The sequence below is a fragment of the Coffea arabica genome, chromosome 3e (genome assembly GCF_036785885.1).
Source record: "Coffea arabica cultivar ET-39 chromosome 3e, Coffea Arabica ET-39 HiFi, whole genome shotgun sequence".
In the NCBI taxonomy this organism is placed as follows: Eukaryota; Viridiplantae; Streptophyta; class Magnoliopsida; order Gentianales; family Rubiaceae; genus Coffea; species Coffea arabica.
This window is the reverse complement of record NC_092315.1, coordinates 6,607,446-6,634,835: the sequence shown is the minus strand read 5'-3', so window position 1 is coordinate 6,634,835 and position 27,390 is coordinate 6,607,446. Positions and strand designations below refer to the sequence as shown.

Here is a 27,390-nt window from a genome sequence, read left to right as displayed (position 1 = left end):
CTACAGGTTAAAGAAGGGTTTAGATGTAACTAAGGACCCGAAACTAAGGACCCGAGACCAAACAGTTTCAGTTTTTGGGTCAGAATTGAGTTTCTGACTTACATATTGGACTTTTTGGTAGACACTCTCGAGGTATTTTCATTATCACGTAATAAACACATTTTGAAACTCTGAATCCCAGAAAAGCTTAATGTATCTTAATGTATCTGGCAGTGGATATTTGTTTCAAACTTTACCATTAAACCTTGGCAATAAAAAGATAATCTCAAAGATCAATGGTAAGATTTTTTTCATTATGTTTAATACATCTACGAAGCAAATTGGTAAAAGACATTGTTTTACCAATACAACAACAGCAATCGACAATAATCTTTTATTGCACGAAAAATGAACGACTAGAGTACAGCATAACAATGGACCCCCTTTTCGGGTCCCTTTTGACTGCTTCTTTGCAAGTATAGGCAAAGAAATTTCATAACAAACCATTGTCAAGGTGTGGTTCTTAGGGGAACACATTGCATATTATCATGCCCTTTTAGCCAAAGAGACAATCACATTGATGAACTGAGTCTTCTCTTTGGACATGCGATCAGAAAGTATTTTCTTGTACCTGGAGAACACTTCTTCTATTATTCCCTCACCAAAGTGACTAACAAGCAAGGGTTCAGCCACAGCTCTCATGCATTTGGCAACATTATAGCCACCATCCTTGAATTCATCAAATTCAAAATATTCACTATCATGTGCATTCCAATGTATCTCAGTTGCCTCGAGACGATCAACCGTAAAAGACCCTTCCATCTCAACAAGTGATCTTACTTCTGCAGGTGATGGTGTGTATTGTGGGATATTGAATGAATCTAGTTTCTTTTCTTCAATTAGGCCCTGCATCGTGATGTTGATCTGTTAGCACCAATCCATAGAATCCTTGCTAAATACTTTGTTTATGCGGTCAAAGTTGTTATGTCGACATGAAGTTGTCTAATTAATATCTTTAATCACTCGAGGATCATACAAACATGTGGAGAAATCCTAACTAAATATGTAGTAATGTTATCAAAATTGTAAGATTTGGTTCTTCCAATTTCTGACCCCTCAAAATCAATCAATTCCGACCACGCATAACTTGTTTCTGAACATATGTCCTCTCTTTAAAGTACTATGCACAATTAAGAATTCATGAGTATTATTCTACTTCTGCTAGTTACATTTTGTAATTTGAGAATTTAAAAGTACAACTCTTTTACTTCTACGATTGACAACTCGGATGTCTGGTTTAAAGATTGCAAGCGTATTAACTTCTTTGTATAAAACTCGATTAAACCTAATTTCTAATTTGTTTAGTGGTTTGAAAGTAAACAAAAATTGTTCTATGCTGAAACCCAGTGTGCATTGCAAGCAATTTAGACAATTTTCCTAAGGTTATTCAACATATATTCAGATATGTACCTCAGAAATCATCTGCTTGAGGGCCAGAGCTAAAAGGTCCCAAATGTAGCAACCATCCTTGCTACAAGGATCTTCACTTTTTCTCCCCAAAATTGTCAAAACCATGCGGCCACCAGTTACCAATTCTTCTGCTCGGCAGCTCAGGAAAGTCGAGAAATCCTTCTCAAACTGATCGATGTATGCCTTTATCACACTTGGAGGGCTTGAACATGCCATGTAAATGTTTCCTTTGTTAACCTCTTCCAATTCAGGGACCTAAGAAGAAAAATCAACGTTACTTATAATCAATGAAAACATTATGAATGTTATATAAAAGAAAATGGGGAAGACATACTTGGGATAGCCATTGAAGACTATACGATGAGTGAACAAAATGAAGACTTTTGGCGGGGAAGAGCCTTTGGTAGAATGAACCAGGAACTCCAGCGAAAACACATGGTCCAAACTCTGATTCCATCTGCAGCTTCAGATTTTCTTGAAACCGTGGCACAGACTTGAAAATGGTGTTGAAATCATTGCTAGGAAGATCATTCAGATATACATGATATTCCGGAGATTTTTGTCCTAAAATTTTGCGTTTCTTCTCGACAGTTTTGATAAGCTCAGAAACTGCCAGAAAAGTGTTAGGTCCAGATGAACATCCCAAGTCTGCAATGCTGATGCTTTTGGGGAAGAGGCTGCAGTAGAGATCAGTAATGGCTGCTTCTGTTATTGGCCTGGTCATTAGTATCACCTTTTGCTGCATGTCCAAATTGAAGGTAAAAAATTACTAATCAAATTGGTTTCCTTCTTTCTCCAAATTGGTAGTGAATTAATTAAAAGACTATGCACTTAAACAATGAAGACCAAGATAGAAACTTGGGTGCCAAATTTGAAGATTAAAATTGATCCGAGAGAACCAAATAGACGCTCAAAAATTATATGAAAAAGTGCAGCGAAGAAAATGATTCACTAAATTGTCAAAAATATGGGGCAGAATTAAGATCAAGTACAATATAGTTTAGTGTTACCTGAACCAATGAGTTGTTTGCATAACTTGTATCTCCAATCCCTCCATTCATGCGAAGAACATCAATCACCTCCATCACTCTCAATTTCCCTTTCGTCTCTTACTTTCTTTTGATGAAGCAAAGCCGAATAAGCTGATCTGCTTTGCCTTGATTTTGTGTGTTGTGCTCAATGTGTTCAAGTCCCATTTATAATGGTCTTGTGACAACATGGAAGGTGAAACAGAATTGTCCTCTAGGATTTGAAATAGGGACAGTTTTATTAATTTGTTCGTCTAGAAAGTAGTGGCTATAAATTATTTCAGATTACCGATACACGTGATATGTGCAGTTTTGTCCAAGGTAAAAAAATATCCTTATGCATGGATGGGACTGAAACGAGTACCAGTTGTAGCAGTAACGACTCCGAGTGCTCTACGTGTTCAATTCAGCAACGTTTTCTTTTATTCAATTCGCACTGCTGTTAACGATTAGCACACCAATAGAGAGTTTGTCAAAATTTATTAAAAAACGTAACTTTTTTTTATATATAATGTAAGTGGGAGGGTTCAAAATTAACCCTAATCTCTCGATATCCTAAACTACATAAAGCGCCGAAGGTGCTGCTACAGTCAATTGTCTTGGTTTCAATGCAATTCTGTTGCTGATTTCGTCCTTTTTTGTCTTTTCATCATTGCATCTAAACGTTGCACAGAGCAGCTTTGCCTGCTGTTGCTTCTTTCCTCCTTCTAGCTTTTGTCGCCTATTCCGATTCTACCCTTTTGTCTTGGTTTATTTGTAATTTAGGCTTCAATTTTGTCCTTTTGTTATTTGTACCTTGCACTGCTCCTGCATCTCCTGTCTTCAGCCGCCAATATCCCAACAAAAAATATTCAAACTGTTTGGATGAAAATAACAAAAAATAATCAAACTGTTTGGATGAAAATTTATTTGGATGATTTATTTGATCCAGTTACTGTAGCACTTTTTGTGATGTAATGTATGTGAGATAAAAAGGTGATTGGGAATTGTGTGTATGATGCAAGCAAAACAAAATCTGAAATTTTTATTCCAAATTCTTGTTGTCCAAACAAACTTGCTGCAGCATGCGTACGTTCAAGGAAATTCTACGCCCATCTGATGAATGCAAATCAATTGTGTTACTCTGCGCTAGCATAATTTCCCTCTACTTTTTAAAAACCTTGCTTCTATAACAAAATCAATTCCTTGTCGATCTGCTGAATATAAATCAATTGTACTGCTTTTGATATAAAAAATACTATTTTTACAATATTTGTTAAATTTAAATTGCATAAAATTATAAGTTATAGAATTATTAGTCTAAAGCTTTCACATTTTAAGACTAAGTGACATAAAATAAATATAACAAATACAAAATAATAATTAATTACATGTTCATTTATTGGCGAATACAAATTTTCCCTTTTTGCTTTTTGTTGATTAATCACACATTTATTCTGAAAAATGTAAGATAATTTCCCTGTGTACAATATTTGTTAATTTTAAATTACACAAAACTGCAAGTTATAGAATTATTAGTCTAAAGCTTTCGCATTTTAAGACCAAGTGACATAAAATAAATATAAAAAATACAAAACAATAATTAATTACACGTTCATTTATTAGTGAATACAGATTTTCCCTTTTTGCTTTTTGCTGATTAATGGCACATTTATTCTGAAAAATGTAAGATAATTTCCATGTGCTCCAAAAATATTACTTTTATCAAATTTGTTTAGGACATCACTTTTATTCTCTACAAAATGATGATTAATTAGATAATTGCTTCAAAAATTATAGGATCGTTTCCCCCTATTTCATAAATGTTACTTCTGTAATATTTATTGATCAATAAATTATTATAGAAGTAAATATTTTTTCTGCTATCAAAATATTATGGAAGTAAATGACATAGGAATCATCAACTGCTATCGTGCTAAAACTCGATGGATCTTTCAGGTTGAAGGAATAGAAAAAACAGAAGGTTGGCTAGAGTTCCCACAAAAACACTTCTTGTATGAAGGAAGTGTCATCCTCTTCACCCTACTCAACAAAAACAACTATGATTTCCAGCTCTTCTGAAGAGACTTTTTCCAACAATCATAATTAAGCATCTCCCATGTACCTTATTACGCATACCAACTATATGTCCCTTAAATTCTCTATATTTTCCACCCAGTTATATCTAACAATATAAAAATAAACACATCCAAAATATACCAAATTATTAATTTATCTTAAATTTTTAAAAAATAATTTACATTTCATTATTTTAACTAATGTTTCCATCCTATTCATTTTAAAAACTAAAATACAAATCACATCACTATTAGTATATCTATTTATAAATATATTAATCTAATCTGCCACATCCCTGTCTATGATTCCGAGCCTATTATCATACAAAACACTCTAAATATCAATTATTAAATAAATCTTACATTACATATATATGTACACATACATAAACAAATAAATAAATATATAATAAACACACAAAACCACAAAAAATATAAACACTACAAAAATTTAAACTATTCTATCACCTAAAATAAAATACTAAACACACACACACACACACATATATACATACATACATACATACATACATACATACATATTACAAAATATATCATATACCTATAACTATATATTAATACAAAATTCACTCTAACTTTAAGTAACATAAAATAACTCATATAAACATCAAACAATAAATATTAAAAAATTCTACCACAAATTGCACTGATTAAACTCTATAATTTTCATGTCCAATAATTTTTATTTCTTGTACAAAAATTTATACACATCAACTTACTTTCAATAATATCCATTTATCAATAAACTATTAATATATCAAATCTCTCAGCTCTCAAAATTAATATTATCCTTTATTTATTCAGATTCTATTAATTAAAAAAATACAACTTCTATCTATTTCGATCACATTCATTCATAACTAAATAAACATTATCTTTACTTATCCAAAAAAACCTACTTAATTAATAAACACATATTTTACCAACGTGCAATATCAAATTATTTCCAAATTATTAATTTATGTCATCATACAACACCCAAACTATATCAAAATTTGCCAAAAAATATCTATTATGTATTTATTTCTCAGCAAATTTCCAATTCTTTTATATACTTTCCACAGACTTTTCCACTACAACAATACACACTTTCTCATCCTAGCTATCCAAATTATAAAAAAATCATCATCTAAAATACATAAACTGCCAATGCCCAAAACAAAATAAATTATAACACTGTCAATGTAATTCTTCACCTAATTTTCCATGCTATAAACTTTAAAAAATTAATATATATTCCATTAATTTAAATAATACTTACTCACCCCACAATTAAAATACAAAAACAAAATTTTTTCAATATTATCCATCAAATCCCTAGATCATATTAATTTTAAAAAACACAATACAAATCAAATAAATTTTACTATATTTATTTATAAATAAATCAATCCAATATATCAATGCTCTATCCACTATTCCAGCTCCATTATCATACAAAATACAATAAATCTATGCTATTAAATAAATCTTTCATTACCCTAATATATTCAATAATGGACACCCCGCGGAACCCGCGGGGCACCAAGCCTAGTTAAAACATAACTTGTGTAACTTTAATTGCATAATTAGACTTTAAACTTTCTAATTCGCATCACTTTCCTTCTTGAATGTGTGTTTTCACTCTAATAAATAATTAAGTTTGACAACTATGCCCTCCCAGTAAAATAAGTAATTCATTGTCTTACAAAATGGAGTATTAATTAATTTGTGGAGATTAATAATTGCCTGTAGATATGGACAAACATTGGTTAGTTTCGTTCATGGGGTTTTGATAATTTTATCGATACAAAAGTCCCACGCATACACATCATCAAACAAATACATCAATTAAGGTGGGGAACTTAAGAAAGGCAAGCATAATACTATACATGTGATACTACATGTTTTTTATAGTATATATGCTTAATTATGTTTAATGCATACACATGAACCAGTCGGTAGGTTAATGTGTTCTTGAACATGAACCTACCAACTGTCTAAGACAGCATAATCGTAAGATGGTATCATTAAAATTGCAAACTAATTATGACTGAAACATAATCTACTTTAGTGCTCAGAAGCAAGTTTTTGAAATGTAATATAGCATATCCAAGTGTTTTGATGTAACCAGAATAATATAAGTCATAAGAACAAAATGCTCTCAAACGAAAAAGTTTGAAGCATTATCTAAGTAAGAAAAAAATTTGGAGTAAATGATAACAATTGTTCTTCACATTTTACAGGTGTTAAATCTTAGCTCCTTACATACAAAATAAAGATTTTAGCCGCTTACAAATTCAAAACGTATTTTCCTGGTCCCTCGACACATTCCCAGCTATGGAAAATAGTCAAAATAGATGCACCTAAATGGTGTGAGAGATGGCTTCAAACTTTTTGATTTTTCATTCGAATAAAATTTTTGAAAATTTAAAATATCTATCTTCAAAGTTAGGTTTGTGCCTGTAGATCATTCTTTTTCTTATTTTATTTTTTGTTTCCTTTTGGAATGTACCAGTCACCGTCTTCAATAGATAATGATTGAGGATGATGGGATAAAAAGTTGCAGAGTCAACAACCATGAGCTTGTAATTATTTCTGAACCAGCCAACATAGCTCACAGCAAAAACGACAAGAGGTCATCTTATTGACATACAAGCTGACATCGTAACAATGAGGTCATATCGGTTACATCACCAAAGCTGATGAGGATGATTTAATATGTTTGTTCTAGATAATAAAACAAACATTAAATCATCTAGAACTTGACAGACAGCTTGCATGTCCTCGTCACCAGGCATGGAAAATTGGTCACAGAAAGAGATAGAATGGATTTGAACTACTTGAGAATTGGAATAAATTTTTTTAAAAATATCGTAACACTTTTTTAATACGATGTATATGAGATTAAAAAAAAAGTGATTGAAAAGTAAATAAGTTAATATGTGTAAATAATGAGTATTTCAAATGACATGTCATAATGTTTCGCTGTATTCTTTGAACTTATTTTAAACCGTTATATAGGAGTAGGCAGCTTTTCAAATCGATGAAAATATTCAATTCCCTTTGATAGACAGACCGTCTATAAGTTAAAACTCGTCATAGGATTCCCTGAACTTTAAAGTACGTTTGATATGCAATTATTGAGAAATCATTCGCATATTTTAACATCAACATTGCAAGTGTACTGCGATTTGAAGAAAGTAGTTTACTTAAAGACTGAGCAATCGTGTCCATACCCATAGGTTGCTCGTTTTTTAATTTTTTTTTTTTTTTTTTTTTTTATAAACCACAAGCACCATGTACCATAATGCTTGAATTACGAAATAGAATGTAGGGAAATCTGGAAGTTATTTAAATTGGCAATACTTTCCCTTAGACATGTGCATCATACAAATGCATGAAATTAAATAAAATGAAGAGCCAAATTGCTATTCATCTGGAGCTACCCAACTGATAAGTAAAATTTAGTGGTAAATCTTTGTTGTTGATTATATTTGGTTCCTTTTAACTGGGCATTTCCAGTCTGGTTTAGGAGTCTTAGGAGTGACTTGAAATGATGCTTCATTTGCTGTGAAACAGTTAAGATTGGTTAAAACAAACGAACATCATGGGAATTGGATATATGATTCGAATTTTTTTTTCCTAAACAATGGAGAATCCAATTAAATCAATCTTTGAAATAATTATGGAGTTAAAATTTGTACAATCAGATCAGAATCAATTTTGGATGATTCATAGACCAGTGGAATGTAATTGAACAATTTTTTTGCTTTTGCATTCCACCCATATCATACCCGATCAAATCATTCAAATCAATTATACAATGACTAGATCAGTTACGTCAACCAATAATCTACGTACCTTTAAAGCATATAGTTGTCACACAATTGTACTATGATTTAAAAATAAAAACTGGAGTACTAGAGTAATGACTACATCCAAAAACCCCAAAAGAAAAAAGAGTCGACTATAACTAGCAACTATGATAAGTGACACCAGTGTGTTTGGATAGAAGATTATTTAGGATAATTTTTTGAAAAAAAAATACTATAACACTCATTTGATGTGATGTTTGTGTGAGATGAAAAAAAATGAAAAATGTGTGTATGATACAAGCAAAAAAATTTGAAAAAAATAAGGTGCGATCCAAACACACACCAATTTCATAAAAGTGCAAAAAACTTCTCCACTACCAATCGGAGTAAAAAAGAATAGTTATTCTGTCTTCTCAATATTCACATCATTATGTTGAAAAAGGTTGCAAACCATAGCGTGTACGTAATATTCCCAATCTAATGTTGAAAACAATGTAAGAAATTGAGGGACAAGTCACGTGATCAATGCACATACTTCTATATTTGGGAGCAGCAATATTTGGCATTTTGCCTGCAAATGTGGTTCAATAATTTATCATGGTTTTCCATGGAATATGATTTCCTAGTTGTTGTTTTCCTTTCCCTTTTGGTAGGAGAAATAAGTGTTCAATGATTCACTCCGGTCTGGAGTTAATGCTTGAAGAACCCGCCTGAGAATATGAAAGAGAGAAAGAGAAGACATTTCAGAATTGGACGTCAAGATTCAGAAAGGAGAACAATGCATATTCATCAAAATCCTGTCACTAATTAGATGCCAGTGATATAGGCCATTGATATTTGCAATTCTATGCAGAAGGGCATTAAAGACAAATGGCCCAGCAAAGAACTACAGCTTAACAACCTCAAGTTTTGTTCTATTTGAATCCAACAATAATGCTAACATCATCAAAGTTAGGTCATGTTATGAACCATAATGTGCATCAGCGTAAGAAGTACGTGTCAACTTTGTCTACCTAAAGAAATCTGGCATTGAAAAGGACAAGCACCAGTATCACGTACCACAACCACCAAGACTGTGTCGGATACATGTCTGATTTTACATCAGGAAAAGAAAAAGGTGGGGCGGAACTGGCTAGAGAAATAGAGAATTCTGAGTTATAGAGGATTTGAGAAAAAGATTCATTCTCTTCGTAAAAAAATAAGAGGTAGAACCAATAAAGATTTCTTTTTCGATTCATCCCTGGAGTTAAATACCTCATTCAAGAATTATTTTTGATCCAATACATAGGAATCAATAGAAAAGGCAAATTCCTTATGATGCACTAGATTCAACTCAATTATTAGTAGAGTGAATAGATTTGTCATTTTTTGAAATTTCTCTTCTAATTCAAAATCATGGTATAAGATGTATCCTCCCCTGTTCTGGACATGAAACAAATGAAATAAATCAAAAAATGGATTCTTGTTCAAGAATAAAATCTAATTTGAACTGTCCATATCTAGTTCATAACAATTGTTATGAATCTTCTTAATTGATTTTCACATGTTTATAAACGACTTTCGTACTAATATCCTAAGATTCAACACTAATTAGCTAAATGATCTCAAAGCAAAATATTGTAATCTGATTGACCCTAATAAAGATTATAGTAGAGAAAATTTTCTATATAACCCATATTTGAAACAAAAATCCTAGGATTTAGGATTATAAGCACTAATAGACGCTTTTATTGAATAGAAATGTTCAAATTTGGCTAAGTGGACAAATGTCGCCTATGGTGCCAAATTTTGGGTACTCAAATGAATATCTCAAAGTGAAGCGAAGCAGCAGGAGCATACAGATATCTTCAACTCTTTGGAGTGGCTGATATTTGGTATACATTTTAGGAATGGAAGAAAGAAGGAAAAAGAAGAAATCTAATGAGCATTAAGGGTCTGTTTGTTTGGAAGGAAAATATTTTCCGAAAAATGTTTTCCTGATTTTCTATTGTTTGGTTGGGTTATTGCTTTGGGAAAATTTTTTCCTACCAAAAATATTTTACATCAGATGGTGTAAAATGACTTCCCATATAAATGAGCTGAAGTTATTTTCCATGTCTGCCTCATAAGTCGTAGGACTATCCATTCAAGCTCCCCCACCAGCTTTAAGATTCAGAACAAAACCCATCACTTGTACAATTACCCACTAGAGATTTGTAGTCTCCATCTCCTCCCAAACACAGGAAAAATACATGGAGAAGGAAACTATTTTCCTCAATAAAATTTTCCATGGAAGACATTTTCCATTGAAAATATTTTACATTGAATCAAACGGACCCTAAGTTACCTCTTTTCCCCCTTGTTTAGGGTTAATAAGTTTGAGTGTATAGGTAGACAAAATGCTTATAGACCAAAACCACATTGTTCCAGTCTGGCGCTCCTCTGCTTCTAGAGCACACAATGCGATTAAAAGTTTATTGTAGACCCCAAATTGGACGATTGGCACAAAGTTTAGGAAACTAACCTCTATCACCAGCCTGATTCGTCTATATGGAGGGTGGTGTCTCGTGTTGGTCTTTCTAGAAGTAATATGTTCATGGTGTGAAAAAACTACACTTGGCCTAACATATAGGGAATCTATATCTATATCTATATGTATTGCAGAAGGGATTTTTAGCAGAGACCCTCTCAATGGCTTCCAAACTTCTCATTCTTTTTTCTAGATTTTTGCATTTATTTTATTACATAAAAAGTAGTGGGTTATAACCAACCCTATCACCAATTAAATTTAAAATTTAAAACATTCACACTATCTACTTCATAAACTGTTTATAGTTTATAATTTATACTTTAAATCCTTTTTCCTCCTTAATTAAAGACAAATGCTCATTCGTATGCTATTTTAATACAATGTTACATTTTTATAATTAAGAAATATTTGTCACCACACTAACCCTATAATCACCCCTACAAATGAGCTTTGCAAATTACAATCACGTTTAAAAAAAAAATCACAAATGTGCAACTAAATGTAAAGTTGAGGGGGTAAAGTGCAGCTAAATGTAAAGTTAAGGGTTTACTATATTTAACTCTAAAAAAAATCCCAAGAACGTAACATTTAGTAGGTTATAGATTTTTGCATTTATTTTAATACATAAAAAGTAGTGGGTTATAACCAACCCTATCACTAGTCAAATTTAAAATTTAAAACTTCTCATAATCTACTTCATAAACCGTTTATAGTTTGTTATTTATACTTTAAATCCTTTTTACTCCTTAATTAAAGACAAATGCTCATTCACATGCTATTTTAATACAATTTTAATTCGCAAGCATACAACATGATCAAGAAACAACATAACCAATTAGGACTAGATTTTGACCCAAAAAAATAAATTAGGCCTAGATGGCACTGGCACGTTGTCGTAACTTGCGATGCCAATTAGGACTATTTAATGCTTTTTTTTTGCAAGGATTTAGGACACTGTAAAGTTTATTTAGACAAACTTTGCCTCATCGGTGATTTGAGTATCAAGTTATTGAATATACTACAAATCCTATAATATTAGTCTGCTACAAAAAATAATATTTTACTAGCATGTGGCATTTGCGTACGAAATTTCAGAGATAAATCAAATGTTTTTACTTATACTCTATTAAATTTGAATAGTTTTTTAGTGAATATAACCATCCTATGCAGGACCATTACTTTGTACAATTGGAGCTAGCAAATTGTATATCAATCACAATTTAGATTTTGCTCGATACCTGCGCAGTTGGTGAGTTCCATCAGTAACACTATATCAAATTTTTAATGTTATTTCATACTCTTATCAACATGTATTTCAAAAAATTGTAGGTTTGAAAATGATACATATGCTCGAAAGTTAGTTACGTGGTTGAGGTCAAGCAATTTTACAACATCACAAGCATTGTTGATAGCAAATTCAAAAAAAAATATGGATATCCGAATATACAATCATGCGTACGGTAAACTTATTCTATTTAATTTAATTACTGCACAAATTTTTTAAATTTATAATCATAACCTATACCTTCTTTCATTCTTACTAGATTAATTATTTTCAAATACTTGCTTACATTCAGAGCATTAACATAGAAAACATGTTCTATGAGCTATGCAAAAAATGTGGATAACTATGTGAAGATCGTTTTTCAAAAACAGTGTATATGCATTGTAATGACGTGGTCGACACTGTTGTTAGGTAATTAATTTCATGTACCTTTAATTTCAACAAATTTTTCTGTATTGTATATAACATTTTATTTGTCAAACAGGTACAATGTTAACATACAAATCAAATATTCCAGTGGTAACATGCATCTTAATCTACGGGACAGATATGCACGATTCGTATTTGATTGTAATGTTTCTTATTTTAGAGAATTATAAAGGAAGGTAGAATTTCTTGATATATGTTTATTTTTTTATAATGTTATTTATAAACTATGTAAAAAAAAATACACTAATTTTGAATTTCGCACGTACTTAATTCTCAGGACAATGGTGATAGGTTATTCAACCAACGAATCAATTCATGCAAAGATCGTGCATTTTTATTTGTAGTACGCATTCCACAAAATTCAACAGAATTAATTAAATTACCAATTTTGGCTTTCGTACTAAAAGTTGATTGGTGTGAAGAGTGTTCGCACATTCCTGCAAGATTATCAAATCGAATGCATAATATTTGTAAGCATTTTATTTTAACAACATTTAATTACATTCATTTTTATTCATATATCATTCATTTTCTAATATAAATTTCTATTATTTTTCAGGATCTATCTTCTGAAAAAAGGTAATTTTTGAATAATATACACATTCTATCATATTTCAAACTATTGTTAGACAGATATTATATTTTAATTGTGTTGGTACAATTTTTTAATCTTTTTTAATTCACCCTTTTATTTTTATTTTTTTAATAATATCAGCACCGTGCATAGCACGGGTATTCACACTAGTTATATAGTAATATTGGTTCAAGTAATTTGCGTTTTGAATTATTCTGTTTTCGATCACCATAAAATGGGCGAAATAAAAAACATGTCCATTTGGATTAGATTTTTTGGAATGCTTTATAAAACTTTGCTGTATTTTTTATTTTTTAAAAAAAATATTTTCTAACGGAGTTTTTCTTTTAGGTGTTACTATTAGAGTTTTGGGGCGATTTTGAAAATCCACAATATCTACCACTTCCTACCTCTGCAACCACTGGCAGAACCAGAGCTTGGGACATTGGGGGGCGAATTTGTGAAGATGTCATTCTTTTTTTCTTTTCTTGTTAAAATTTGAGGGACAAAAACACAATATTCATTGAGATATAAGTGAAACTTTTAATATTTTAAAGAGAGATAAAAAGGACTTTTAAAATTTTGGAGAAGGGAGCAAAACCTAATTTCTACAAGGATATATATGAAACATTTACAAATTTTTAAAGAGTTATAGAAGAATTTCTAAAATTTTGGGGAGGAAGCGGGTCGCTCCCTACTTTCCATTGCATCCGCTAGTGTCTGCAACCCTTACCCCACCCATCGCGGGAGAAGAATAAGAGAAATACGATATTGCCCGTATAATCCTTTATATGCATATTATCCAATACTCGATGTAATCCAACCAATAAGTCAATTACAAAGCTTCATTTACATATCTAAATGTGACCAAAATTTGGCAGCACGAGGGGAAGGGTAAGGGAAAAGGGACGGGGGATCCAGGAGTGGGGGTTGGGAAAGAGGTGTGGAAGGAGGGTTTAGGTGTAAGCGGCGGCGGTGATGGCGCCGGGGGGAGTGGGGCACTAGCAGGAAGATTGGAGGGAGATAGAGATGCTCACGACAAAAAGCCGGTGGTTCCGACTTACATAAAACTAGTGATTGAATGTAGACTCAATGTGTGGCGATGAATAAACTAAGGAATTTAGAATCTTGAGTTCAAAAAATATAGCAAATTAACCACTCAATTTGATGTAATATCTGAAAAAGAAAAATAAAAAAATGAAAATAAAAAAGAAGAAAGATGTACCTTACGATTATTGATGAAAATTTACGATCAACCATAGACTTATTTTATTCAATGATAAAAGCATAAAAATCTTATAGTAAGAGAAGTCTTTATTGAAATGAAGGAGATGGAGGAGAAAGGATTAGTAGTTTGTAGTTGTGTAGAAGCAACAGTTAAGTTAAAGAAATAAACGTGATGTACTAGTCATTATGTGATGCTAACAATGGAATTTGTATGAGATACGTGACTACATGTCATTAGGAGTGGAGTTTGTATGATAGACGTGATTACTGAACAGCTGATCATAAAGTTAAATATGAAATAATATAAAGTGACATTGAATTATTTATCTCAACTGCCACTCCTTTGGCATTATGAATTGTATAGATGGTGGTGCCGAACTAACTACCCCTAACCTAAAAGAGAGGGTTGTTCCGATGGCGGGTTTGGAATCTTGGTTGGATTAAATATGGGTCACTTTTTCATTATAAAAGCATCAAAGCTCGAGAGAAGATAGTAAGTAAACGAGCTTAGGCGTTGAGTTAGTGATTAAGTAGATATTTGAAGAGTGAGAGTCAGATATAATTAGAGCAGATATTTTTTAAAGTGAAATTCAATTTAGCAGTGTCCAGTATAAATTTACTTTACAAGTGTTGTTATTGTATATAGTAATAAAATTATTCATTTACCGCCATTATTAGTGGATTTAATCCAATAATTTGGTATTAAAGTCACCAAAAAATCCAACAAACAACCTAACCAAGTCAAGCTGAACTGCGAAAGAAATTTAAGTCCAGCTGAACTGAAATGGTAGAACATCTCACGATTATAAACAGGTTGCAGACCAAAATGCTAAGATCAAGCATTTGAGGCTTTACACTACTATGCCAACCTTTCAAGTCTAAACGTGCAGCATCACAGTAAAATTCCATCGATGCAGGTTACATGTAAGACAACAGCCCATAACTTTTTTTCTTTTTTTTTTTTTTTTTTACGAAAGAACCGCAATCACTATTCGAGAGTGCACACCGGGTAAATTCCGCCCCGTGCAATATCCAGCAACTACAGCCCATAACTTTGTTGCATCGAAGGATATCTTTTCACCACAAGAGCATGCAAGATAACTCATACGAATCAAATGTCAAAGCACCAACCCTGACATTGCTGGTGCAGTTCAGCAAAGCCAAATCCATCCGGAAACAGGGTAGGAGCGGTCATCTTAATGGCCATGATTTGGTCTCAACAAATTGTGCGGTCCAGATCACAAGTTGTGCATTGATTTTCACACTATGTGTGGAATTCACAAAATTTTGTACTAAAGTTACACGTTGTGTAAATTAAGTTACGCCATGTGCAACCAAAGTTACACGTTATTAAAAATGACCAAAACCGTTGGAGTGCAACCGTCCGTGCCCCTTGTCCAAATCCATCCGCGCCTTCTATGGACCAGAAACCATGGCACAAACTTCTCATCAAGTACCGTAGGCTGGTCAATGGCACCGTAGGCGAAATGATGGATACATATATATATATATATATATATACTAGAGGTACTTAAGCTGTGGAAAGCACAGCTTGGGCCCCCAAGAAATTTAGTCAAACACATAACATCAAATTATTTTGACACATGATAAATCAATAGAAATATAGGAGAAAATTGGGTCTCAAAACAATTAAAATTAACAAATGTTATTTGAACTCTCATTTTTGTTAATCACATTTTCACTATTATTTTTATCATATAGTTTTTATTTATTGTAGGAATACAATTAATAAAATATGGAGTATAAATAAAATTTCCCTCAAAATTTGTTGTGAAGAGAAATTCCATCTATGAAGTTAATACCCCTATTTATTGTTATTTGAATAAAGATTTTTGAACTATTATTATGATAATACCCAAAAAAGAGAGAAAATCAATACACTACAAGTGCATTACTGTATTAATTAGCAGCATAGTCTTAGTTGTAACTAAATCAAAAGCAGTCATAATGCTTCCAGTATTTTAATAATGAGAAAAAGTTTAGAAAGCCACTAAAACATGTCACAATCTTCAACATCAATATAACTTACTCTAAAGTTTCACATTTTTCTTTCTTTATTTATTTAAATCCCGTTTAAAGGTGACAACATTATCCTGCAGCTCCAGAATATAAATAGTAAGGTTAGATAAAAAATATAAATTGCTACGTTTCTAGATCTACATATACAAATTAGAATTGAACCATTTTTTTTATTGCAAAAACATCTTCCTAATCAAAATTGAATTTTCTAACAATTTTTAATTGTGACTTCTACCACCAACTACAATTTTTATATGCCAACCCAATTGATACTACAGAACCTGAATAATTAAAAAACAAACAAAAATTAACGTTAGTTTAAATATATACAAAATCTTATAGAACACAGAGGTAGAAGAATGCCTAGCTAGATTTATCTTGGTGGAAGCATCACATGATATATCTTTTCTCTTTAAAAAATACACAAAATTGTAGATAATTACAAAATGTAACCAAAAAACAAAGAAAAAGAAAAAAAAATGTGAAGTAAGAAATCAAATCGTGGGAGGAGAAATGAAAAGAAAGAATTATTGTTCTATTCTTCATAGAAAATGATCATTGGTATAAAATGAATTCTAAGATCTTTTTACATATTTTAATATTTCACCTTTTATCCATGAAAAATACCAAATAATAGCATCATCCTATAAATTTAACAAACAAATGCCAGTTGACTATAACATTATGATCGAAGAATAGAGCAAATATGAGAGATTAGACATGAAGAAAAAAAAGGAAGAAAAGAAAATGTAAAATGGGATTAAAAAATAATAAAAACTTCTCTTTGTTAAGTAGCTAATCATCTCCACGAAAAAAAAAAGAACATGGCAACAATTTTATTTAGATTAGTTTTAAAAAATAAAAAATAACAACACTTGCCGCAAGAAGAAGAAGAAGCGACACAGTTGATTTTCTGAAGGAGGAAAAATATTTTAATTATTTTGGCCCAATTGAATCAAAAAAGGGAAGGAAAAGTTTAGCTAAAATGACCAAGAATCCACTTGTCAAAATATATGTGCAATACATGTGTCAAAAAGATGGGGTGCTATAGTAACTTGGGTTTTTTCTTATATAATAGGCATATTTTAATATTTCACCTTTTATCCATGAAAAATACCAAATAATAGCATCATCCTATAAATTTAACAAACAAATGCCAGTTGACTATAACATTATGATCGAAGAATAGAGCAAATATGAGAGATTAGACATGAAGAAAAAAAAGGAAGAAAAGAAAATGTAAAATGGGATAAAAAAATAATAAAAACTTCTCTTTGTTAAGTAGCTAATCATCTCGATGAAAAAAAAAGAACATGGCAACAATTTTAGTTAGATTAGTTTTAAAAAATAAAAAATAACAACACTTGCCGCAAGAAGAAGAAGAAGCGACACAGTTGATTTTCTGAAGGAAGAAAAATATTTTAATTATTTTGGCCCAATTGAATCAAAAAAGGGAAGGAAAAGTTTAGCTAAAATGACTAAGAATCCACTTGTCAAAAATATGTGCAAAACATGTGTCAAAAAGATTGGGTGCTATAGTAACTTGGGTTTTTTCTTATATAATAGGTAGATATGGGCATAATGATGGATAGTTACTACTGACAATTTCTTGTGGTTTTTAAAAATGACCAAAAAAAATCAAGTACTAACATAATAGACGAAAGCCTGCTCACTCATTATGTACAACTACTGATCAAGGTACAGTCTATATGTGTGTGAATAACGAAAATTTTATTATATTTGTTTGTAACAATTAATTTCGAAGAATAGTTTTACACTTTTAAGATTAGTTTGTTGGAAAAGTGATCGAAATTAAAAAGAAAAAATACATTACTACAATTATGGTAGCTATCAGTATAATTTAAAATTCATAATTACACAAAATAAAGTATATATATATTTTTTTATTTTATTTTTTTTAATATGGTTAAACTACCATGTAATGTGATAGTAAAAAGATAATTCAAAGGATGACAAAGTTAATAACACCATACGGGTCTCCAGCCGTTGCATATAGTAACATAACATTAAACGATTGTTTCAAATGAGGCCAATAGCAGAAGGGGGAAAAAACTAAATTAAAAATTTACTTATGGATATTTTCTTCCCCTTTGTGTAGTTGTGTAAATGTTGTACTTTTATTATATGACAAAACAAACTAATAGGGAGTAGAAAACGTATTTTAACGCCAGTCCCTACCAATATAAATAGGGCTTATGTCCTCAAGCGCCCAGTAATAGGAGTATTAATTGGATTTTATGAGCAAACCCAAGCTCGGAACAAAAAAAAAAGTAGAGTGTTTGAGTTTTTAAAATATTGGGGTTCGAGTTCAGACTATGAGACCCACACTCACTGATTGATTGGAGGTTTCGGGCTCTCTCGATATAATTAATGGACAATTATGTATATTAGTGCTCAATGCACATCCAATGTGTGTAATAAAAAAATACATAACATTTACGGTCATATATTTTAAATAAAATTTCTTTTACTAAAGCAAACTTTAATCTTTCAAATATTTTTCTTAAAATAATTTTATATTTATTGTTATAATATTTAGGGGTAAGTTTTGTTGAAAATGTACACTTAAATAGTTAAAAGTAAAATAGTCATAAGTAGTTATAGGTAAATAAAGTAAAAATAGTTTTTATAAGGACAAAAAAGGAAGTTTATAAAGTGTTAACCCCAAACTAAAGGTGGGCACGGTTCAGATACCCGCTCCTAACATAATTTGGTTGATCCGACCCTAATATATCGGATTAGCCATTTTACGATCACATCTCGCTCCTAATATCTCTAGGTACCTGAAAAAAGGAGCAGGTTATAGGGTACCCGTCCCTAAAAAAAAAAACTTGTTTTGCGATAAAAAAAAATTGCTTTCCAATTAATATTGGTAAAGACAATGTAATCAAAATCCATACATCACCATTTTCACACGTTTCATCCAACAATCAAACCAATCTCATAAATTTAGTATATATTAGAATTATAATATCTAATAGACAAAATGAAGTTTCATAATAATTTTGAATACACCAATCCCACATATTTCATCCTTCTATAACACAACAAACACAAGGATAATAAGTATCCAGCAACTTCCCTAACTTCCTTAAGGATGTTATGATACAAAGCTACATCTCAAATAAGTAGATTGTGGCATCAAGTCCGAAAAAGATTTGAACAAAACTAATTATTTTTGGAGAAAATATAACCAAAATAAGCTTGAAAAATCTTCCCCAACTTCCTTACATCTTTGGAATAGACCTTATGGCATTAAAGTTGATGAAAAAGAAAAATAAATTTCTTGCACTAAAAAAAAGAGACAAATTTAAGAGACATAATTGCAGTAAAATAAATCAAATAAATAAATAAATGAAAGACACAAATTTTGAATGGATTAATTTTTCTTACACTGACAGTATATACACTGTCAGCGTTGGATGAATGATAACTATGCAAAATTTGAATTTGAAATTTAATTTTTGCACATGTGTCATGGATTCAACTGTGATAGTGTATGCACTGTCAGTGTAAATAAAATGTACTCATTTTTAATTACCTAGCTAACAGAAAATTGTAGCTCCAAACACAAATCTTTGATTGAATTGATAGAAAATTTGCAGGAAAGATTGATGGAGGTTGAATAAAAATGACAAGGATGAAAGGGATGAAAAATTTTTACGAAAGAGCTTCACAAATTTTTCTTCGTTTGGTTCAAGCGTCACCGAGAATCTTTGCTTTTTTCAGACAAGATGAGGAGAGACAGATCATATGGGATTAGAATGTGAGGCTATGAGCCACTTCACTTACACTTAGGATTAAAAATTATAAAATTATAAAATGCCCCCTAATTTTTTAATATTTATATAATCCGTGGGTTTTTATTTTTCTAATCCGTATCTATATCCATTTTTTGTGGTTACCCGACCCTCATTTGCCCCGCTAAGAAAAATCATATCAGATTTCTTATTTTTCAAATCGGATCAGATCGGATTCATCGGATTTTCGGATCGACTATACAAATTAAAAATTAGATAATGTATTAAACGCATAAAATATATTTATCTAAATAATTATTTTTGCTTGGCTTTTATTGAATCAGCCCAATGAAGCTCAAACTGGACCAATTACAATTAAATTGGACTCGTATTTAATTCCAAACTCTATGTCTCTGTCTGGCTAAAAAAAAAAAGTAGGTTCGGCTCCAAAATTTTCAGGCCAGCCAGCCCAGAGTCGGCACAGTCCGGGCCTATCTGATAGTCCTAATTTGCAGCCGGTAGGCAGGTGACTTCGACTGTGGTTTATCTCAGGAGTCTCTCCTCCTTCCTCTTTTTTTTTTTTTTTTATCAGATTTTTTAAGTTAGTTAATTAACTATGCAGCATTCCCCTTCCTCCTTTACCCATGCAACATTCCCAAGGTTTTTAATAGTGGACCCAAGACGAAGAAACAGGAGGGTTTCGACGGTTGAATAAGTAATCAACTGTTTGTTTGACTTGACTTGGCATCGGTTACCATCACTACTGTTATCATTAACTTCTGTTTCTTGTTGTCGTTGTCGTTATTGATATTCTTTTTTGATGTAGCAGGGAACTTTCACTGGTTACAAATGGAGCCGGTGCTCCTAACTCCTCTTAATCTTATTGAAAATCAACCTTTTTCTACATCGCGTGAGATTTTCTATGCACAAAGAATTTTAAGTTTTTAATTTCATTGTTATCTACTCTTTTACGATCCTCCAATTGGGATTTCCTATACCTTTCTTTTAGTTTATATGTTGGTCAAAACATTTATGAAATGCAATAATGTTTCATAATCTTGTTCTTTAATTGCTTGGGATGGAATATCTCACTTATCTCCCCTTTGTCTTGTTTGTGATGAGAAGGGTGACAAGATCTTTACCAGGTCTTGATGAGGAAGCAATGATTGAGCGCGCCCTCTTGCACGATGACGAAGTTGAATTTGTTGAACGGATAATAAAGAGTTGCCTTCTGCCATTTAACTCCAAGCTAAAGCGCGCTCCCGTTTGTTTTCAATTTCTTCAAAGCCTCGTCAAGAGTGAAAAGTCAAAACCCCCACCAAAACTCTAGCTCTATTTGGATTCCTCAATTTTTTTAAAATAAGTTTTTCATATACAATATTACAGTAATATATAAATACAAATAACTCAAAAAATATTATATTCATATAATATATCAAAAATAGCTTCAAATATACAAAAAAAATATGAAAAAATCATTCAAAACGTCCCTCACATTTTGCAAAATAACTTTTTTCGTTCCTTACTTTTAAAAATGTAATTTTACGTCCCTTACAAATTCACATTTATCAAATTTGGTCCCTACTTAGGTTTCCGACTAGTTTTTGGTCGGAATTCACCACGTGCCTTGCACGTGATCATATTTTAAGGGCAAAATTGTCAAATCAAATTTTATATGATTCGATTCATAATCCCTCACATTTGATAAAATAAATTTTTTCGTCTCTTACATTTCACAAAATGAATTTTTTCATCTTTCACATTTTTCAAAATGAATTTTTTCATCTTTTATTGATCATGTGTGTGAATAATTTTTTTAAATCCATGTATATATTTATTTGATTTCACCTGAACAGTATGAATAGCATGTGAAATCAAATAGAGATATATTACATACTATTCGTACTGCTCAAGTGAAATCAAATAGATATATACATATATTTAAAAAATTTGTTAGTTTTTCACTTATATTCATTTTCTTTGACTCGAAATTTGAAAATAAAGAAAACGTTTAATCCTAAATATTATCGAGTGTTTATATCGAATTAAATTTGGACAGAAAAAATAAACAAAAGAAAAGTATGACAAAAAGAAATAAGTGATTGGCATTTTCAAATTTTAAGACAATCACAAGGTAAGTAATTCAACTGTTGGTCTTAAAAGTGTCGAGTAGAAATTTCATATTTAAACTGAAATTTGTTAGTATAATTATAGAATTCGAGTTAGGACCCATTAATTAGATGACCTTATTATACAATTCAATAAATAAATTATTACCAAAAGAGAAATGTCACAAATATTGAATAGCTTTAAATGGTGAAATCATATAAATATTTACATCGGTTTCAAACAAAATTATTAGTTTTAAACCCCTATATATATATATTGAATAGCATGTATATAACTATGATTAGCATGTTTAGATGAAATCCAATAGAAATAAATTACATGTTATTCATACTGTTTAGGTAAAATCAAATAGACATATACGTGGGTTTATAGAAAAAAAACTATTCATACACATGATCAATGAGGGATGAAAAAATTTATTTTAAAAAATGTGAGGGATGGAAAATTCATTTTTTGAAATGTGAGTAACGAAACAATTAATTTTGTAAAATGTTAGGAACGAAAAAATTCATTTTGTGAAATGTGAGGGACTATGAATCAGATTATGTAAAAATTTGATTTGACAATTTTGCCCTAAAAAAATGATCATATGCAAGTCACGTGGTGGATTCCGGCCAAAAACTAGTCAGAAACCTAGGTAGGAACCAAATTTGGTCAATGTGAATTTGTAAGGGACGTAAAATTACACTTTTAAAAGTGAGGGACGAAAAAAGTCATCTTGTAAAATGTGAGGGACGTTTTGAACGATTTTTCCAAAAAATATATCACTACCCATCACTCTCCACCACCACGACCACCACCTTATCGCCACTATCCCCACATCCATGACCCTCTCCTCTCCTCTCTCTCTCTCTCTCTCTCTCTGCTCATCTTTCCTCCCTCTTTCCTCCTCTCTCTCCTTTTTCCTCGCCCCCCTGCAATTTCGTTCTTAAATCTACTTGTGACCAGAAGCCGCGACCAAGACGGTCGTGATTAAAGTAGTGGCTAAAGTCGCAGCCACCACCTGTGAGCAGGAGAGGGGTTTGGGGTTGGGAGGAAAGAAGGGAGGAGAGAGAAGGGAGAAGGGAGAGGAAAGAGGGAGGAGGAGGGGAGGAAAAGGGAGGGGGTGGTGTTGGGTCGTGTAAGATTTTTAAAAAAAAATTTCAAAAAATTAGAAATTATAAAAATACTCAAAAATATATTTTAAAAATACCTCTAAAAACAATCCAAAAAACATTTATAGTAAAAGTTTTTCATATACACAACTACAATAAAGTTTTTTAAAAACATCTCCAAAAACAGCTAATCCAAACAAACCCTCTAATGTGAGATTCTGAACCGGGCTAATAGATGAATTTTCATTTTTTGTAAATGAAATCCCGAATAAGAGCAAATGACACAAATAGTCCCTCAACTATTTTAGTAAAGTCAAGATATTCCCCTAACTTTGTTCTTAGCCAGTTTCATCGTTCAACTATTTTGTTGTAATGAATTGGATCCTTATTTGGCTAAACCATCTAATTAGTAATATCTCTTTGCTAATGATTAATGACCGTCAAAGTGAGGGCAAACTAGAAAAACCACCAACAGCCCTTCTTAAAATTTAAAAAATGGCGAAATTACAAAGAAATTGGATTAAATTGACACTGAAAACTTGGTGCTTTTTTTTAGTAAAAAAAAAATCTATATAAAGCCCCAAATTTCAAACTCAATCTCATTTAGATTCTGAAATTGTATCAGTCAAAATCTGAAATTATTTCAGTCAAAATCGTATTTTTTTTCTACACGCAAGCTATCACAAATCAATGATCAATGAAAACAAATTAAAGAAAGTGAGGTATTACACAAGTGCTGAAAATTTTCTTTAAGCTAAGTCTAGTGCTTTATAAAGCAATATCGTGACTGTTATATTGGCTTCTTGAAACATTGGAAGGTCCGGGAATAAGGCAATAGATCATTAATAATGAAAAATACATACAATAAGTAGATGCATAATACAAAATTACAAACTTCTTTATTTTGGTTAGGGGTGGCAATCGGATCAAAAAGGGGTTAGCGGGTCAGGTCAAGATTCAGGTATAACAGGAGACCCGTTGAACCAAACACGACCCGCTAACAAGCAACGAGTCAATATGCCTTACCCGAACACGAAATTTTTAGGTTGGCGGGACACCGAAATGATCCGAAACATAATTTTAATTTAGTAATTTACCACTATAATTTCTAACAGAACCAATTCCGCACAAGACCAATTACATAATCAGTAATAAAAATCTCAATAAAACAATCCCAAACCAGATCTGAAATAAATTAAAACACTGTAAAAGTGTTTTATCGCAAGTCAGATCTGAATAAATTAAAACACTTTAAAAGTAGAAAATAATGTAATACATCATTTGTCCAAACATAACAATTCCAACTTCACACAAGTTAAACAAATTCATTTAGGATTAAGTGGTTAATGCCTTTGGGGAAAAAAAAGAATAACTAAGTTTAGTTAGATAAATTATTTTTTATATTTATTAAATTATTTTTAATTCATAAATGGATTATCGAATCAACACGTGGGTAACATGAATTCCACTTGTTTTCTTTTTGAATTCATCGAATTCGATCCAATTCTGACCCTTACTAGCGAAGTCTCAATCCAAACCTATTAATTTTGTATTAGGTTCAACTCGTGTCAAAAATTACCATCCCTAATTTTGATCATTCATTTTGAATCTTGAAACCTAGTCATCAAATCAAGCATAACTGTTTTCCAAATTGTCACGCTGTGAAGAACCAACGTCTCAACAGTGACTCCAGGCCCAAAACCAATGAACACACCCCATTCTAAGCCTTCATTGTCTGAGGCCTTTCTCATCTCATCAAGATGAACAAGACACAAGCATTTGACACATACCCATGCTCACTTAGCATGTCTTGTGGCAGGTGGCTTTCCAGGTTTTAGATCCAGTTGTTCTTCCACTTGATCCAAAATTGCAGGCCCACCAGGATGTGCAATCCAAAACTGTGAGTTCCAATCAGAAATACCAAGAGGCTCAAATGCTTCTCTCCAGCACTTTTCAATGTTCCTTGAGATTAACCCGGGATCATCCTTGAGAAGATTAAATGGAAGCCCAACCCCATGTAGATGGCCATCGACAGCACCATGACTAGCGGGAGAATAGTTTGGGCTGCCAACACAATCTCAAACAAGGGCCGCTCTACTCCAACAACAGGGTCAGCACCAATTATGAGTGCTCCTGTTCCACCTCCGAACAAGGTCTGACCAACAAGATAATCCAAATGCGTGTCACTTGGACCACGGAAGGTATCTGTAGTGATTTCTGAGTGAACAACTAGGACACGAGCATCTTTGTTGTTGTCGGCCAAGTCCTAGGCTAGCCGGAGAACCGTTCCACCCACAAAACAGCTCTGTTGGTACATCATGAAGCGCTTGACCGATGGGCAGAGGCCCAAAAGCTTAGTGAGCTAACAGTCTGCTCCAGGCATGTCTTCCCCACTAGTGGTACAGAAGACTAAATGGGTGATCTTGGACTTGGGCTGACCCCATTTTGTGATTGCTTTTTGGGCTGCTTCTTTTCCCAGTTCTGGTACTTCAACAACCACCATGTCTCACCATGGCATCCAGTGAGGGTGCCATGTAAGCACAAATATTGGGGTTTTCCCACAAGATTTCCTCCGTCAAGTACATATAATAATTCTTCTATCATTTGGGAAAAAAAAAAAGTACATGTAGCAATTGATGACGTTTTGACCAAAAAAAAAAAAAGTACATGTAACAACCAACGAGTTTTGTGTCAGTGATCACTAAAAAAAGATTAAATTTCTCTTTGAGCTGTAGGTTAAAAGTTCGCACATCACTTGTAGTAAAAAAAAAAAAAAAATCTATCATTTGATCTAAGTCGAATCTGTATACCTAATATTATCGTTGTTCACTTGTAGTAAAAAAAAAATCCATCATTTGGTCAAGTCAAATCTGTATACCTAATGTTATTGTTGTGGTAATACTTTTTGATCATGGATCTCTCACCTGAAAGTATAGTAAAATAAAAATCCATTAGTATTAATTTGGATAGTCTAAACTTCTGTTTCCGCGAACCAATTAAGCAATTATAATGTCATATTTGAGCAGTTTGAAGAAGTCTATTAGTGGCATGAACAAAATTTTACCTACTTGGCACAAATTTTAATTTCCGTCATCACCTGATTATGAAGAAAATTTTGAGTGGAACTAACACCATGAATATAGAATACATTGACGTGAAATTATTATTTCTTGACATGAAAGTTTAGCCAAGCAGTAAGCAAATTCTTAGGGTTTTTATTGTTTTTTGAATTGGATTTAGACGAATAATTCATCTCAGTCAACCGCCCAAGTATGCAGCAGAAAGTGCGCGAAATTTGCAAACTCCAATTTTGTAAAACTACAAAAGCCTATAAAACCCTGAATATATCTTAATTTCAATTGTACCTTCATCCTGATGATCTTTAACCCATTTTTGCATGAATTTGGTACAATCTCAATCACACACTCGTCAAATACATGTTTCATACATAATATTACTTGTTGGCCATGCATAAGCAACGAGCATGAGAAAGAAACCTTTGTTTAAATCATATATTGGATTTTTTGGTACGAAATACATATTTATCTCTTCTTCAACGTTGTTGCATGATTATTTACATTGTCTCTGTCTTGTTCTTTAGTGTCATCTATGCATTAGTTAAGTTACTGAAGTTAAAAAGTGTTTTGGGTAATTGAGTAACCCTACATTATGTTGAATAAATAGTTCAGCAACTATAGCATAAGACTCAATGCAGCAAGCAGAATAAATTCTACACACTTGAACCAATGTTTTTGTGATTATGAATACATTCCTGATCACTTCGTGTAGCGAGAGATGCAGGCCAGTTTAAAAACAACAAAAAGAAAAAGAAATCAATGGCAATATAAAAAGAAACCATATTTGCCTTAAAAAAGACTTTTAAGGTTGATTAATTGGTGGAGAAAGAAAGGTAAGCTGAGGTTTAGGTGGTAGCTGCTAATATTGATGTTTAGGGAAATGCTTTGGTTCATATAGTACCAGTTTAGGGG

At 32.0% G+C, this 27,390-nt stretch overlaps 1 protein-coding gene and 1 pseudogene across 1 annotated transcript; both read right to left on the bottom strand.

Annotated features, from left to right (window-relative positions):
* Positions 1 to 260: 260 nt before the first annotated feature.
* Positions 261 to 2,637, bottom strand: LOC113736282 (S-adenosyl-L-methionine:benzoic acid/salicylic acid carboxyl methyltransferase 2-like). The gene is made up of 4 exons (XM_027263176.2): positions 2,460 to 2,637; positions 1,784 to 2,188; positions 1,450 to 1,704; positions 261 to 885 (listed from the first exon to the last, which is right to left on the bottom strand). The coding sequence occupies exons 1-4, from the start codon at positions 2,532 to 2,534 to the stop codon at positions 526 to 528; spliced, it is 1,095 nt and encodes a 364-aa protein (XP_027118977.1). The 5' UTR covers positions 2,535 to 2,637; the 3' UTR covers positions 261 to 525.
* Positions 2,638 to 24,999: 22,362 nt separating this feature from the next.
* On the bottom strand, positions 25,000 to 25,986 carry LOC113737236 (chalcone synthase-like; annotated as a pseudogene).
* Positions 25,987 to 27,390: the final 1,404 nt, after the last annotated feature.